General features: G+C 47.4%; 1 protein-coding gene across 7 annotated transcripts in view; it reads left to right on the top strand.

The window, feature by feature from the left end:
• The first annotated feature begins 13196 nt into the window (after positions 1-13196).
• NAA25 (N-alpha-acetyltransferase 25, NatB auxiliary subunit) overlaps positions 13197-17842 on the top strand; it is an 82577-nt gene continuing 77931 nt past the window's right edge. For 2 of the 7 annotated variants that reach the window (XM_063784984.1, XM_016924267.4), the window contains exon 1: positions 13231-13917. Coding sequence is in view for 3 of the 7 variants with exons in the window: in XM_016924267.4 (XP_016779756.1) it covers positions 13860-13917 (58 nt within the window). In the remaining 4 variants the exon portion in view is untranslated. Of the gene's footprint in view, positions 13918-17842 lie in introns of all 7 variants that reach the window. The other 5 variants (XM_509384.8, XM_063784982.1, XM_063784985.1 and 2 more) reach the window with 5 other exon arrangements.

Raw genomic sequence — 17842 nt, 5'->3', positions numbered from 1 at the left:
CACCACCATGCCTGGCTATTTTTTTGTATTTTTAGTAGAGACAGGGTTTCGCCATGTTGGTCAGGCTGGTCTTGAACTCCTGATCTCAAATGATCCTCCCACCTTGGCCTCCCAAAGTGCTAGGATTACAGGCATGAGCCGCTGCGCCCAGCCGGCTTGTTAGAAATTTGAATGTCTGCTCAAGGTCAACCTCCTCACTATCCCAATTCCCTAGTACCTCAACCTCATCCCTAAAAACTCACTAAATTAACTGAATCTGGATTTCTGGTGTCATGGCCTAAACGGCACTTCTGGGCTCTGGCAGATTTAGCATTCACTGCAGTGGAATTTTGATAAAGCCCAAAGGGAGAGGTGTTGCCCTACCCTTCCCAGCTCAGCCCTACTCAGAGCCCTGCCAGGCTGGGGGAGGGAAATTCCTCTCCTCTAGCCAAAGCTGTCACTACCCAGTCTGAGAAGCCAACGTGACTCCTCCATTCCCCAACACGCCCCCATCCCTTTTCTGAACTGTCTTCTGCCTCCCGCAGCCTCAGCCCCGCTCAAGGGCTAGGGATCTTCCCTGACAGAATGCAGCTTTTCCTTGTGGTTCTAGTTGCCAACGTGTTCCCTTCCTCCCACTTTTACTTCCCAGCAAGCAGCTGCTTAGAGTCACAGATTCCTGGCCCCATGCCTAGCCCGGACACATGGAAGGCACTCAGTTTCTACTTGCAGAATTACCTCAAGGTGCTGCTTTACAATAAATTCTTTTTTTTTTTTTTTTTTTGAAACAGAATCTTGGCTGGGCGTGGTGGCTCATGCCTGTAATCCCAGCACTTTGGGAAGCTGAGGCTGGTGGATCACCTGAGGTCGGGAGTTCGAGACCAGCCTGACCAACATGGAGAAACCCCATCTCTACTAAAAATACAAAATAAGCCGGGTGTGGTGGTGCATGCCTGTAATCCCAGCTACTTGGGATGCTGAGGAGGGAGAATCACTTAAACCCGGGAGGCGGTGTTTGCGGTGAGCCGAGATCAAGCCATTGTACTCCAGCCTAGGCAACAAGAGTGAAACTCCGTCTCAAAAAAAAAAAGAAGGAAAAAAAGAAACAGAATCTCGCTCTGTCACCCAACCTGGAGTGCAGTGGTATGATCTCGGCTCACTGCAACCTCCACCTCCTGGGTTCAAGCAATTTTCCCACCTCAGCCTCCCAAGTAGCTGGGATTACAGGCATGTACCACTATGCCCGGCTAATTTTTGTATTTTTAGTACAGATGGGGTTTCACCATGTTGGTCAGGCTGGTCTCGAACTCCTGATCTCAGGTGTTCCACCTCAGCCTCCCAAAGTGCTGGGATTACAGGTGTGAGCCATCTTGCCCAGCCTACAGTAAACATTTAAAGGTGGTTTTTTTGTTTTGTTTTTGGCCAAAACCAAATCTGTTTTCATCAAACTGGGTTTTCATGAAACTGGGTTCCTTTCTACCCTGTAGCATTCCATCCTTTGCACTTCTCTCAGCCCTTCGCCAGCTCCCTCTGTCTTTTGAGGCCCCTTCCTGTTCATCTTCCTGGTACTTTTTTGGGTGCACCAAGAGGCGACTCTGGCAGTTAGTCCCTTGCTCCCTGGCATCCCAACAAGCACCCGATCCCAAATATCTTCTCCCTCTCTGCCCATCTTCTCAGACACCTCTGGTAGGAAACTACTATTGTTTTGTTTTGTTTTGTTTTCAATTTGACTGGGGTAGAAGTACACGCCATAAAGTGCATACATCTTAAGTATATTGTGTAAGGACTTTTTAAATAACAGTAACAGTTTTATCAAAGGTATAATTCACATATCAGACAATTCATCCATTTAAAGTGGACCTGGCATGGTAGCTCACACCTGTAATCCCAGCACTTTGGGAGGCTGAGGCAGGAGGATCCCTTGAGCCCAGGAGTTCAAGATCAGCTTGGGCAACACAGGGAGACCTCGTCTCTACTAAAAGTAATAAAAATTAGCTGGGCGTTAGTGTGCGCACCTGTAGTCCCAGGTGCTTGGAAGGCTGAGGTGAGAAGATTAATGGAGCCCAGGAGCTTAAGGCTGCAGTGAGCTATGGTCACACCACTGCACTCCAGCCTGGATAAGAGAGAGAAACTTTTACCTCCAAAAAAAAAAATTGTTTTTGGCCAGGCGCGATGGCTCATGCCTGTAATCCCAGCACTTTGGGAGGCCAAGGCAGGTGAATCGCTTGAGGTCAGGAGTTCGAGACCAGCCTGGCCAATGTGGTGAAACCCCGCCTCTACTAGAAATACAAAAATTAGCTGGGCATTGTGGCGTATGCCTGTAATCCCAGATACAGGGATTTGGGAGGCTGAATTAGCAGAAACGCTTGAGCCCGGGAGGTAGAGGTTGCAGTGAGCAGAGATTGCGCCACTGTACTCCAGCCTGGGTGACAGAGCGAGACTCCGTCTCAAAAGAAAAATTAGCCAGGTGTGGTGGCAGGCACCTGTAATCTCAGCTATTTGGGAGGCAGAGGCAGGAGAATCGCTTGAACCTGGGAGGCAGAGTTTGCCTCCCAGAGTTTGAGACTCTGTCTCAAAAAACAAAAAACAAAAAAAAGAAAGAAAAGAAAAAAAGTAGACTTCACAATGATTTTTTAGTATAGTCACAGATTTGTGCAACTATCACTGCAATCTAGTTCCTGGACAATTTTTTTTTTTTTTTTTTTTGAGATGGAGTCTCATTCTGTCGCCCAAGCTGGAGTGCAGTGGCGCAATCTCGGCTCACTGCAACCTCTGCCTCCCAGGTTCAAGCGATTCTTCTGCCTTAGCCTCCTGAGTAGCTGGGACTACAGGCACCTGCCACCACGCCCAGCTAATTTTTGTATTTTTAGTAGAGACAGGGTTTCATCATATTGGCTAGGCTGGTCTCAAACTCCTGACCTCAAGTGATCCGCCCACCTTGGTCTCCCAAAGTACCAGGATTATGTGAGCCACTGTGCCCGGTGATCCTGGACATTTTTATCATCCCCAAAAGAAACTGTGCCCATTAACAGTTACTTCCCTCATCTCCATGCCCGGACTGACAATCACCCATCAGTTTTCTTTCTTCATAGATTTGCCTATTTGGGACATTCCATATGAATGGAATCATACAATATGGAGACTTTTGTGATGGTTTATTTCACTTAGCATGATGTTTTCAAGGTTCATCCATATTATAGCATTCATCAGTACTTCATTTCTTTCCTTTTCTTTCAATTTTTTTTTTTTTTTTCCTGAGACAGGGTCTGCCTTGATCATCCAGCCTGGAGTGCAGTGACGGCACAATCTCGGCTCACTGAAACCTCTGCTTCCTGGGATCAAGGAATTCTCCCACCTCAGCCACCTGAGTAGCTGGAACTACAGGTGCATGCCAGCACACCCAGCTAATTTTTGTATCTTTTGTAGAGATGGGGTTTCCTCATGCTGTCCAGGCTGGTCTCGAACTCTTGGACTCAAGCAATCTGCCTGCCTTGGCCTCCCAAAATGCTGGGATTACAGGCTTCAGCCACCTTGCCCAGCCAAGAATGCTGTTCTACATAACCGTATACAAATTTTGCATGGATGTATGTTTTCCTTTTTTTTTTCTTGAGACAGAGTCTCGCTCTGTCACCCAGGCTGGAGTGCAGTGGCGCGATCTCAGCTCACTGCAACCTCCGCCTCCCAGGTTCACACCATTCTCCAGCCTCAGTCTCCTGAGTAGCTGCGACTACAGGCGCCTGCCACCACGCCTGGCTAATTTTTTTGTATTTTTAGTAGAGACAGGGTTTTACTGTGTTAGTCAGGATGGTCTCGATCTCCTGACCTCGTGATCCGCCCATCTCGGCCTCCCAAAGTGCTGGGATTACAGGCGTGAGCCACCGCACCCAGCCCTGCATGGTTGTATGTTTTCATTTCTCTAGGAGAAATTTCACCTAGGAGTGGAGTTTTGTATTTGTATATACCCCTGTTACCATCACTCAGATCAAGAAATAGAAAATGCCCGGCCAGGCACGGTGGCTCATGCCTATTATCCCAGCACTTTGGGAGGCCAAGGCCAGCAGCTCACGAGGTCAGGAGTTCGAAACCAGCCTAGCCAACATGCTGAAACCCCGTCTGTACTGAAAATACAAAAATTGGCCGGGCATGGTGGCTCATGCCTGTAGTCTCAGCTACTTGTGACTTTGAGGCCAAAGAATCGCTTGAACCCGCAAGGCAGAGGTTGCAGTGAGCCGAGATTGTACCACTGCACCCCAGTTTGGGCAACAGAGCGAGACTCCATCTCAAAAAAAAAAAAAAAAAAGAATAGTTTTGCCTGTTCTATTCCGTAGGAACAGATAGAATGATGCAATATATACTATTTTGTGTCGGACTTCTTTCAGGCAATATCTTGAATGTTATATTCACCCATGTCATTGCATATAACCTTAGTTCATTCCTTTTCATTGTCATGTAGTATTCTTAATAAATTGTGAATATCTTCACAACTTCACAATTTATTAGCCCATTCTACAGTTAATGAACATTTGGCTTGTTTCTAGTTTCAGCCAAGTATGAATATTCTTGTTCTTGGTTAGATATGATGTTAATTTCTGTTAGGTATACACCCAGGAGTAGAATTACTGGAATGGGCTATAGAGTTTGCCTTTATTTGGCTTTTGGTTATTAAAAGTTCCAGTCATCCGTGTGTACATAAATATCTCTAGCTCTCATGATTTATTAATATTTATTTAGCCCTGGCTTCTTTTTTTTTTGAGACGGAGTCTTGCTCTGTCACCAGGCTGGAATGCAGTGGTGTGATCTTGGCTCATGGCAACCTCCTCCTTCCAGGTTCAAGTGATTCTCCTGCCTCAGCCTCCCGAATAGCTGGGACTACAGGCGCATGCCACCACGCCCAGCTAATTTTTGTATTTTTAGTAGAGACGGGGTTTCACCATGTTGGCCAGGATGGTCTTGATCTCTTGACCTCGCGGTCTGCCCACCTCGGCCTCCCAAAGTGCTGGGATTACAGGCATGAGCCACCGCACCTGGCCCCTGGCTTTTTTTTTTTTTTTAATTAATTAAAAAAATTTTTTTTGAGGCAAGGTCTCACCCAGGCTGGAATACAGTGATACAATCACAGCTCATGGCAGCCTTGACCTCCTGGTCTCAAATGATCCTCACACCACAGCCTCTTAAAGTGCTGGGATTACAGGTGTAAGCCACTGTACTGGCTCTGGCTTAAAAACCAAAACAATGCAGTCTTTTAATTTCTACCTACAAGTTTTGGAATTCCATCTTTTTTTATTTTTCAGTGGCCCCAGGGTGACTCAGGCACTCACTCATTAGCTGGCCATCTGATTACTCAAAGAGGCTTAGATAATTGACACACTGGGAGGGGAAGTAACCAGGGAATAACAGGGGAGTAACCAGGGAGGGAGCTATTAGGGAAGCAAGAGCAAAGGACAGTGCCTGCCACAGAAGGACATCACGCACTTTTATTTTCTAGATGGAGTTAGGTCTTCCAAGGCGGGCTTTAGACATTCATCTGATTTTATTATTATTATTATTATTATTATTATTATTGGCACATAGTCACAAGTATATTCATCTCTAACTGGAGAATTATTTGTGAAACCACTGCTAAAAGCCAGTTTCCTAATCAAGGTGCCAGGCCCTGAAACACTCTAGATATGTCCTCAGGCCCTGAAATGTTCACATTATTTCATCAGTTCTGAAGCAAGGAGCAAGAGATGTTGACAGTTATCAAGGAGAAGAGGAAGGGTGAGGGATGTTTGTGTGGGGAAGAGAGCGGTGGGGGGTTGAGCGGGGAGGAAGAGGCTCAGAGCCGCAGCTGATAACTGGGGACTCATACATATTCATGAGGAGGACTGGGATTGGACCAGAGGCCTCAGAGCATGCTGGGACATTTTCCAGGCTGCCTGGTTGCCAGGCAGAGTTCCCAGGGGCCACCGCTGCCTTCCCCGGGCAGCTTCAACCCACAGACACCTGCAGAGACCCTCCTAGTGTCTAGAGGAGGAGAGTTAGGATCACTTTGTTTTAGTCTGATTTCCCAGGAAAAGCCCTCACTCAGTTCTCTCCCCCAACACTGCCTAAGGTGTGAGGCCGGGCACAGTGGCTCACACATATATGTAATCCCAGCACTTTGGAAGGCAAAGGTGGGAGGATTGCTTGAGCCCAGGAGTTTAAGACTAGCCTGAGTAACATAGCAAGACCCCTGCCTCTACAAAAAAGTGAAAAAATTAGCTGGGCATTCTGATGTGTGTTTGTAGTCCCAGCTACTCGGGAGACTGAGGGAGGAGGATCGCTTTAGCCCAGGAGTTCAAGGCTGCAGTGAGCTGTGATTGTGTGACTGCACTCCCTCCTGGGTGACAGAGTGAGACCTTGCCTCACAAACAGACCAAATAAATAAATAAAAACATAACCTATGGTTCCATTTACTGGGAGAAAAAATCTTTTCTCCACTGAATTTCACTTGGGCCTTTGTCATAAATCAAGTGACCATATGTATAGAATCTATTTCTGGGCTCTCTGTTCTACACATCTACCTGTTTATCCTTATGCTATTTCTCCACAGTCTTAACGAATGTGGCTTTATTTATTTATTTATTTTGAGAAAGGGTCATAGCCCACTGCAGCCTCAAACTCCTGGCTGGATTAAGCAATCCTCCCACCTCACACTCCAGAGTAGCTGGGACCACAAGGGTGCACCACTACTTCCAGCTAATTTTTTTAGTTTTGTAGAGATGGGGGTCTTGCTATGTTGCCCAGGCTGGTCTTGAACTCAAGCAATCGTCCTACCTTGGCCTCCCAAAGTACTGGGATTACAGATGTGAGCCATTGCAACTGGCCTTGCCATTTTGGCTATTCTAGGTCATTACTATTTTCATATAAATTTTAGAATTATTTAAAAAATTTCCTGGGTGGTTTTAATTCCTTATCTCATACGCTTTCTCAGGGAACTGGCCACAAAGCAGCACTACCCTCTCAGGGTGACTTCATTCCAAATCAAGGGCCTCATTCTTAGCATCCAGTAGCCCAAATGCAGCTGACAATGTTCTCCCAAGAGTTGAGTAGTTCAGAGGCTGTACAGAGCAAGCCCAGACTCAGATCAGATAATCCAGCCAACTCTGCAGACTCTGGTGTTGACCTGCCCTTGAATAGAGACTAGAGACTGTTCCATGACTAGCCAGAAATGCATATGGAAATTTAATATATGATAATGATGGCATTGGGTGCTTTGTGAAAAAGATGGACTATTCAATAAATAGGGGTTGAGGTCAGGCATGGTGGCTCCCTTGGCTTTGAGAGGCCGAGGTGGGAGGATTGCTTGAAGCCAGGTGTTCAAGACCCTGTCTCTACCAAAAAATATATATATATATATATAAAAAATACATTTTATATATATATATTTTTTTTTGAGATGGAGTCTCACTCTGTCATGCAGGCTGGAGTCAGTGGCGCGATCTCAGCTCACTGCAACCTCCATTTCCAAGGTTCAAGTGATTCTCCTGCCTCTCTTGTAATCTGGGATTACAGGCGCCTGCCACCACGCCCGGCTAATTTTTGTGGTTTTAGTACAGATGGAGTTTCAGCATGTTAGCCAGACTGGTCTTGAACTCCTGACCTCAAGTGATCCGCCCACCCTGGCCTCCCAAATTGTTGGGATTACAGGTGTGACCCACTGCGCCCAGCCTGCGAGCCACCGCACCCAGCAAAAACAAAACAAAACAAAACAAAAATATATATATATGTGTATATATATGTATATATATATTCCCTTTATATATTTATACAGCTACTATATATATTTATATGACCACTATAGATAGATAGATACAACTGAAAAAGATAAAACTGAAATCTCACCTTATTTATTTATTCGTTTTGAGACAGAGTATCACTCTGTTGCTCAGGCTGGAGTGCAGTGGCGAGATCTCAGCTCACTGCAACCTCCGCCTCCTGGGTTCAAGCAATTCTCCTGCCTCAGCCTCCCAAGTAGCTGGGACTACAGGCGCACGCCACCACGCTCAGCTAATTTTTTGTATTTTTAGTAGAGATGGGGTTTCACCAGGTTGCCCAGGCTAGTTGTGATCTCCTGAGCTCAGGCAATCTGCCCACCTCGGCCTCCCAAAGTGCTGGGATTACAGGCATGAGCTACTGCACCTGACATTTATTTATTTATTTATTTATTTATTTATTTATTTATTTAATTTGTTTATTTTGAGAGGGAGTCTTGCTCTGTCGCCCAGGCTGGAGTGCAATGGTGAGATCTCAGCTCACTGCAACTTCCTCCTCCTAGATTCAAGTGATTCTCCTGCCTCAGCCTCCTGAGTAGCTGGGAATACAGGCACGTACCACCTCGCTCGGCTAATTTTTGTATCTTCAGTACAGACTGGGTTTCACCATGTTGGCCAGGCTGGTCCCGAACTCCTGACCTCAAGTGATCTGCCCATCTTGGCCTCCCAAAGTATTGGGATTAGTGTGAACTACCACGCCTGGCCGAAAGACTACCTTATTATTCATATGGAAATAAATACCAAATGGATCAAATATTTACGTGTTAAAAATAAAACCATAGGCTGGGCGCGGTGGCTCACGCCTGTAATCCCAGCACTTTGGGAGGCCGAGGCAGGCGGATCATGAGGTCAGGAGGATCCAGACCATCCTGGCTAACACTGTGAAACCCCGTCTCTACTAAAAATACAAAAAATTAGCTGGGCGTGGTGGCGGGCGCCTGTAGTCTCAGCTACTCGAGAACCTGGGAGGCGGAGCTTGCAGTGAGACGAGATAGCGCCACTGCAGTCCGGCCCCGGGCGAAAGAGTGAGACTCCGTCCCCCCTGGCAAAAAAAAAAGAAAAACTAGAAGAATCATTGGGTGGAGACACCCACATCACCATATTCAAGTAATGCAGTCCCCCTCCCTGGTGTCCTTAGCTATTCAGGCACAAAGCACCCAGGTGTCTCACTGCCCTTTAGGGAAAACATTTCTTCTTCCTCTTCCTCTTCCTCTCCTCCTCCTCCTCCTCCTCCTTCTCTTCTCCTTTTCCTTCTCCTCCTTCTCCTTCTGCTGCTGCTGCTGCTGCTGCTGCTTCTGCTTCTTCTTCTTCTTCTTCTTCTTCTTCTTCTTCTTCTTCTTCTTCTTCTTCTTCTTCTTCTTCTTTTTTGGCGGTAGGGGGACAGAGTCTTGCTCTGTGGCCCAGGCTGGAGTGCAGTGGCGTTATCTCGGCTCACTGCAACCTCTGCCTCCTGGGTTCAAGCGATTCTCCTGCCTCAGCCTCCCAAGTAGCTGGGATTAGAGGTGTGGGCCACCACACCTGGCCAATTTTTGTATTTTTTAGTAGAGATGGGTTTTTGCCACGTTGGCCAGGCTGGTCTCAAACTCCAGACATCAAGTGATCCACCTGCCTCAGCCTCCCAAAGCGCTGAGATTACAGGTATGAGCCACCACACCCGGCCAGGGAGAATGTTTCTCACCAGAGAAAATGTTACCAAATGAAGAGTGTATGACCCTCCTCTAAGTTGAGAAAATGGAAACCACTACTTAATGAGCACCTGCTGTATACCAAGCACTTTTCCATAATGTCATCACTAAGAGCTCCAAGTTCTGAACTGTACAGCAAGGATGGGCTTTTGGCTTCCTCAGAGGTCATCTTGTTACCTGAAAAGATTCAGGCCTGCCAAAGGGTGTGCAAGCTGCCTCCCAGCGGCAGGTAAGGACAGGCCCAGAGCCTAGCGAGTCACTGCTTCATTCTTAGGTTCTGAGGACAAGCAGTAGGAATGGGAAAAGAGAACAACCAATTAATCCTAGTTGGATGCTAAACAGTCTTTCAGAGTGGAGGGAAATATATCCCACTAAGGATGGTGACCTAAGACTCTAGAAGCCTCTGCTAGGTAGGTACATATGACGCCCTGGTCTTGCCAAGTTCAGGGAGCTGGGTGCCAAGTCTATCAGCATTCCTCTGGGGTCAGGCCAACAAAGGTAGCGTAAGAACATGGCTGAGTAACCCGAGCCTTGGTTAGTAGCCTCATATGTGCTCCCCTTAAAGGTGCTGTATTTTTCCATTCCTGGGAAATTCTTAAATCTCAGGTGACTCATCATCTCTTTCACTTGCACCAAAGGTGAACCCCAGCTCTCCTCCCTCCTTTTCCCTGTCCAAGCCCAACCTCAGCAGGGTCACACGCCATCTCTGAGTGATCCTAGGGTCAGCTTGCCTGAGGCATCTGCCCTTCATTGTTGCTGCTTAGCATGACTTGGGGGGCATGGAGTTTCCCCTAGCGCAGGGTTGCCCGATTTAGCAAATAAAAATACAGGACACCCAGTTAAATTTGAATTTAAGATAAACAGTGAATATATGTATGTATGTCTCAAATATTTTGTTGTACTTTGCCTGATAACTTCATCCCGGGAGTCTGTTTGTTTGTTTTTGGAGAGTCAGGGTCTCGCTCTGTCACCCAGGCCGGAGTGCAGTAGTGCAATCATAGCTCACTACAGCCTCAAACTCCTGGGCTCAAATGATCCTTATCCAGGGAGTATTTATTTATTTATATATTTTTTTGAGACAGAGTCTCCCTCTGTTGCCCAGGCTGGAGTGCAGTGTTGCAATCTCGGCTCTGCAACTTCCACCTCCTGGGCTCAAGCGATTCTTGTGCCTCAGCCCCCTGAGTAGCTGGGATTACAGGTGCGCACCACCCTGCTCAGCTAATTTTTTTTTTTTTTTTTGGAGATGGAGTCTCACTCTGCTGCAGGCTGGAGTGCAGTGGCACAATCTCGGCTCACTGCAAGCTCCGTCTCCTGGGTTCACGCCATTCTCCTGCCTCAGCCTCCCGAGTAGCTGGGACTACAAGTGCCCGCCACCACGTCTGGCTATTTTTTTGTATTTTTAGTAAAGACAGGGTTTCACCGTGTTAGCCAGGATGGTCTCGATCTCCTGACCTCGTGATCCGCCCACCTTAGCCTCCCAAAGTGCTGGGATTACAGGCGTGAGCCACTGTGCCCGGCCGCTCAGCTAATTTTTGTATTTTTAGTAGAGATGGGGTTTTGCCATGTTGCCCAGGCTGGTCTCGAACTCATGTCCTCAAGTGATCCGCTCGCCTAGACCTCCTAAGTGCTAGGATTACAGGCGTGAGTCACCATTCCCGACCTCTGGAGTATTTAAATGCCTTCCTTTTTTTTTTTTTTTTTTTTTGAGACGGAGTCTTGCTGTGTTGCCCAGGCTAGAGTGCAACAACATGATCTTGGCTCACTGCAACCTCCACCTCCTGGGTTCAAGCCTCAGCCTCGGGAGTAGCTGGGATTACAGGCACGTGCCACCACGCCTGACTAATTTTTTGTATTTTTAGTGGAGATGGGGTTTCGCCACGTTGCCCAGGCTGGTCTCAAACTCCTGACCTCAGGTGATCCACCCCCCTCGGCCTCACAAAGTGCTGAGATTACAGGCACGACCCACTGCACCCGGCCTATTTATTTATTTATGCAAGAGTCTTGCTCTGTTGCCCATGCTGGAGTGCAATGGCACAATCTTGGCTCACTGCAACCTTTGCCTACCGGGTTCAAGTGATTCTCCTGCCTCAGCCTCCTGAGTAGCCGGGGTTACAGGCTCACACTACCACACCCAGCTAATATTTGTATTTTTAGCAGAGCAGGGGTTTTATCATGTTGGCCAGGCTTGTCTTGAACTCCTGACCTCATGTGATCCACCCACTTTGGCCTGCCAAAGTGGTGGGATTACCGGGGTGAGCCACCAAGCCAGCCTTACCACACTATTTAAAATTACCTCCCTCTCTCACTGCCCCCCTTTCCTGCTTTATTTTTCTCAGTAGCATTTATCACCATGTAATAGGCTATCTACTTATTTATTGTCTGTCTCCCTCACTACCAATAAAAACTCCATTAAGTCTCTGTCTATTTTATTTATTGATGTATCCTCTGTGCCTAAAACAAGAGTATGTCAAATAATAGGCACTCAATAACTCAGTGTTGTATGAATAAATCTATCTGTAAAAAGAGAGGTAATAATAAGATCTACCTCCCAGGGAAATACGATGACAGTTATGAAAATTAAATGAGAGAATAAATGTAAAGACCTTGCATTTAAATACTCTAGGCAGATACCGAGTAAGTATTCATCTAGGATGCTTCTTTGTTGGCTGAGTCCTGGGAGAAGGGTGTGTGGCAGGCCAGGTCTCACTAACACAGGCCTCCATAACAACTGTTTCAGTACTAACTGAGTGGTTCAGTTACATATTAAAAGCTAAAAAAAAAAGCCAGTACCCTTATACAAAGGATGGAATGTAACAAAAGCCCACCAAGAGTTTTGCCTAGGCCTTTCCTTGGCCTTAAAGCATGACAAAATAACGAAAGAATTCCTAACAGGACCCATTTAGGATTAAACAAATTTTATTGGGGGTCTGAAGTAACTCCCCAAACCTCCGTGATTTAGTAGGAGGCAAGATAAGGATAATCACCCCAGCACCTATTGCCATTTAGATTAAGTAAATTTACTGAGGCTTCAAAGGAAGGTCTTCAGGATTCAAACCTTAGTTATAGACTAAAGTGAGTTAATCAATTATTATTATTATTATTATTATTATTATTTATTTTTTTTTTTTTTGAGACGGAGCCTCCCTCGCCCAGGCTGGAGTGCAGTGGCGGGATCTCGGCTCACTGCAAGCTCCGCCTTCCGGGTTCACGCCATTCTCCTGCCTCAGCCTCCCTAGTAGCTGGGACTACAGGCGCCTGCCACTGCGCCCAGCTAATTTTTTGTATTTTTAGTAGAGATGGGGTTTCACCGTGGTCTCGATCTCCTGACCTCGTGATCCGCCTGCCTTGGCCTCCCAAAGTGCTGGGATTACAGGCATGAGCCACCGCGCCCGGCGAGTTAATCACTTATGTCTTTAGATGAATGCACATTTACACGTAGACATATAGCTTAGAAGGTATATAAGCTCTGGAAAGCTTTGTAATTTTAAGTTGGTCTGGTGATAATTTCCAGGCCTTCTCCCTGTAACTGGTTGCAGAAATAAAAACTCGCTTCCTCTCCAGTTCATCTGCATCTCCTTACTGAACCAGGAGAAACAGCAGCCTGACGCTCAGTTTGGTCCAGGAACAGGTGGTGGAGGGCTCTCGAACTTTTTTTTTTGAGATGGAGTCTCGCTCTGTCGCCCAGGCTGGGGTGCAGTGGCGCGATCTCGGCTTACTGCAAGCTCCGCCTCCTGGGTTCACGCCATTCTCCTGCCTCAGCCTCACGAGTAGCTGGGACTACAGGCGCCCGCCACTACGCCCCGCTAACTTTTTTTGTATTTTTAGTAGAGATGGGGTTTCACCGTGTTAGCCAGAATGGTCTCGATCTCCTGACCTTGTGATCCGCCCGCCTCGGCCTCCCAAAGTGCTGGGATTACAGGCTGAGCCACAGCGTCCGGCTCTCTCGAACTTTTTTGGCAGATTTTTGCTGTTGATCAGCCCCGCTTCCCCAACTTTCCCCTGGGTCTCTCTCCCCCGGGAGTTTCTGGTTCCTCTGCGATTAATCACAGCCAAGTCTAGCTGGTTCTTCAGGACGGAGAATAAATAGGATAAACAGGAGCAGCCGAACCCTAACTTTGAGAGCTTTCTCCCCTCCTCTCCTAACTTCCCAGTCAGTGACTCGGAAGATTTTAAGAGCAACAGCTGCCTCCTCTTGCCAGCTTGATCCCACCTGCTAAGTGAAGGAACAGCGTTTAAAGAGGTGGCAATCGGCAAGGGTGGATGCTTCCCTTTCCGCGCAGGCGCGTTCAGTCGCAGCACCGCGACTATCGTGATAGACAAGCGAGATCGACGCTGGCCCTTTAATAGCCCTTTCCCGGGGTCCTGCCCCGCGCGTGCGCACTGTGGTTCTGCGCTTGTCATCATGGCGACGCGGGGCCATGTGCAGGACCCTAACGACAGGCGCCTCCGGCCCATTTACGGTGAGTGTCTTGGACCAGCCCGCTCGCCAGCCCGACGCGCCGAGGGCTGCCGAGGCTGGGGCGAAAGCCCAGGAGGGGTGCTGAGGGCCGGCGCGCGGGCCGGGCAGGCGCAGGGGGCGGGCCGCGCGGGCCACTAGGCCGCAGCCGCGGGCCTCGCGTAGGCGCCGGCCCAACCTTCCTCAGCCTTGGGGTGGTAGTGGCGCGGTCTGGGCAGCAGCTGGTCGGCAGAGCTGGCCTGCTTGGCAGGCCCCGTGGGACGCGTGGTTCTGCAGACACCTGCGCTACCCGCAGGCTGCATCGTTACCGCCGCTCCTAGGGAGACCGGAGATCTCCCCGAAGGTGGAAGCCGGCTCCGGCACGAGGGTGGGACGCCCTGCCTGAGGGAAGATTCCCTACCAGAGATTTTTTTTTATTTACGGGAATTGGGCCTAGAGGGTTGTCTGACTAGGTGGGCTTCGGTGCATAGGAGAAACTGAGGTCCGGAGTGGGGAAGGGGCTGACGCAAGGTCACCCAGATCGAGTCAGAAGCAGGCCCGAGATTCCAGGCTCCCAATCCAGAGCTGTTGGGTGGAGAAGCAGCTGCTCTGGTCACACGTGGGAGGCGGGGGGAGGGGGTCTTGGGCCTAAAATAGCGGTGAAGAGATTGTGATAGCTCGTGTCAGAGGGGCATGCAGAGCTACTGGAGGGCTTCTCCTTTCTGCAGCTTCTCTGTGGTTTTCTCTGCAGCTTTCCTTCCCTGTGCTAAGCAGATCCTTCTCCACAACTCTTACCTCAACCCGCAGACTTGAAGACCTTGATGTCATCTCGTCCATTTACCCTGGTAGTGAAAAATCACAGATTTGAGTTTGGGAGAAACCCTTTTCCAGTAACCGAAATGTGTAATTGGATTGGTCCTTTTTGCATTTCCTTTCCTCTTAGATGGTTTTATGGTCTTGGTCTATCTCACTTAATGGTGAGGAAGCTTCAAGGTCAGTGGTTTTTACAAAAGTAGACATCGTATTTATAGACCTCATGTGGATGTTACTAAATTGGAGGCTTCTCTCCAAGGCGGGAATCGTTTTGGGAGCGGGGGGCGGTGGTTAACTTTGTTTCTGGCCACAGTTAGTCCGGCTTTTATTTCATAATTTGTGTGATTTTTTTTTTTTACTCTCACATCTCATTTGATTTTAGCAACAATCCTATAGCTAAGGTTTATAGATGACTCATTATGACAGTCACTGGCCTTGGCCTTTTATATGGGTTATCTAATATAATCTTCACCCATTCTCAAAAGGTGGCTACTGTTTTTTCCTGCCCCTGAACCCTTTAACAACAACAACAACAACAACAAAAAACAGATGAGGAAACTGAGGCTTTATTGATGTTGTGTAATTTGTCTGAGGCCACTCAGTTAGTATTTCTTGGAGCTAGAATTTGAACCCCTGTGGACTGTTTCAGGCTCACCTTTTTTTCTTTTGAGATGAGTCTCACTCTGTCGTCCAGGTTGGAGTACAGTGGCACTATCTCAGTTCACTGCACCCTCTGCCTCCCAGGTTCAAGCGATTCTCCTGCCTCAGCCTCCTGAGTAGCTGAGATTACAGTTGCACGCCACCAGGCCCAGCGAACTTCCATGTTTTTAGTAGAGACAGGAGTTTACCATGTTGGCCAGGCTGGACTGGAACTCTTGACCTACTCAGCCTCCCAAAGTGCTGGGATTATAGGTGTGAGCCACCATGCCTGGCTCCAGGCTCACCTTTTTTTTTTTTTTTTTTTTTTTTTTTTTGGAGACAGTCTCGTTCTGTCATCCAGGCTAGAGTGCAGTTGCACAATCACAGTGCACTGCAACCAGCCTCCGCCTCCTGGGTTCAAGTGATTCTCCTGCCTCAGTCTCCTGAGTAGCTGGGATTACAGGTGCCCACCACCATGCCGGCTAATTTTTGTATATATTGTAGAGAATGGGTTTCGTCATGTTGCCCAGTCTAGTCTAAAACTCCTGAGCTCAAGCAGTCCTGCCTCAGCCTCCCAGAGTGCTGGGATTACAGGTGTGAGCCACTGTGCCTGGCCCAGGCTCACCTTCTTAACCACTGTGCTAGAAACTACCTCACTTTGAGCTGAAGACACTGATTTGCCTGAGGTCACACAGATGGTAAGTGGCAGAGAAAGGACTCTGATTTCCTATTTCCCCGGGGCTGCATATTCTCATGCCCTTGCCCTCCAGTGTATATTTTCAGAGGGCAGAGATACATATACAAGGTGGGTGATGGAAGGTGAGAACTGAATCCAGGGTTCATAGTTTGTGACTCATTACAGCTTTGTGCAGCAGCTGCCTGCAGACTTTTTTTTTTTAAACTAAAAAGACTCAATACTTTCGAGAATAATTTGATTTTTAAAATTGTTCTTGAGGACCAAAGAGAATTTCTTTGGTCCCATAGTTATTTAGAATTAATAGTGTTTTGACTGTCCAATGGGAAACACCATGTCCATTTCACATCACTAAACATCAGGATATATTAACAAGTTATATTCTCAAAACTGAAGTCAGAATTATGTAGCTTTTGTAACATGTACATGGGAAGAGGATTAGAAGAGGCTTTCTTCAGTAATTCTAAGGCGATTAGTATAAACTGGCAGGACTAGGAAAAGAACGGTACAGACTGTCCGTGAATTCAGCACTTAAGCACATTTGACTTTTGAACTCCCCACTTTTGTTGTTTAAATACATTAGTACCCCCAAACAACCATGGTTCCTTGAATTCAGACATTCTGACAAATGAACAAACTCATCTGTGGTGGTACTTGCCCACCAGCCAAAAATTCAACAACTATCAGCATTAATTAGTGTTTACTGGTGGGCTGACTGCCCTATTAGGTAGGTAAGATTATTGTGATCAAACTGAAGCCTAGAGATTAACTTGCTCAAGGTTGTAGCTACCAAGTTGTAGAGCTGGGATTTGAACATAGACATTCTCACTGAGAGCTCAGCTCTTCACCAAGTTCAGATTCAGTAGCATCACTGTCTTTGTACAACAGTATTTGTACTGCCAAGGTTTCAGGATTTATTTTACAATTGTGTTGGAAACCTTGCTTGGGGCCTCAGCTCTTGCTGGAATTCATTGAGGGTATATGTGGACAGGGCTATGTGGTGATAAATTGTGGTGGGTTGAAATTTTACTGGTGGTGTCTAGGGTTGGAATAGCTTTTCTGTGTGCATAGATTTGAAACATCTTCCCAGTGCATCTCACATTACTAATAAGTTTGGGTATTGCATTTTTCGTTTTTGAAAACCTCCACCCATGACCTTACTGGAACCCATACTTGATTATTTGGTCTCCTTTTGCTAAAATTATTCTCTTTTGCTACGTAGTTCCCAGCAGATTTTGTACTCTTGTGTGACTTGGTAAGCCCCAGTGCCTTCTTTCATTATTTTTTTGAGACAGGATCTGGCTCTGTCACCCAGGCTGGAGTGTCTTGGCTCACTGTAACCTCCACTTCCCAGGCTCAAGTCATCCATCCACCTCAGCCTCCTGAGTACTGGGACTGCAGGCGGGCACCACCACGCCTGGCTAATTTTTGTATTTTTTGTAGAGACAGCATTTCACCATGTTGTTCAGGCTGGTCTCGAACTCCTGAGCTCAAGCAATCTGCCTGCCTTGGCCTCCCAAAGTGCTGGGGTTACAGGCGTGAGCCACTGCGCCCTGCCCATTATTATTTTTTTTTTAAGAAGGAGTCTTGCTCTGTCACCCAGGCTGGAATGCAGTGGCGCGATCTTGGCTCACTGCAACCTCCGCCTCCTGGGTTCAAACAGTTCTCTGCCTCAGCCTCCTGAGTAGCTGGGTTACAGGCATGCACCATCATGCCCGGCTAATTTTTGTTGTTGTTGTTTTTTTTTTTTTTTTGAGATGGAGTCTCACTCTGTCCCGCAGGCTGGGGTGCAGTGGCGTGATCT

This window comes from Pan troglodytes, chromosome 10 (assembly GCF_028858775.2).
Source record: "Pan troglodytes isolate AG18354 chromosome 10, NHGRI_mPanTro3-v2.0_pri, whole genome shotgun sequence".
NCBI classification, from domain to species: Eukaryota; Metazoa; Chordata; class Mammalia; order Primates; family Hominidae; genus Pan; species Pan troglodytes.
The sequence above is the reverse complement of the archived record's forward strand: the minus strand, read 5'-3'. Positions and strand labels throughout refer to the sequence as shown.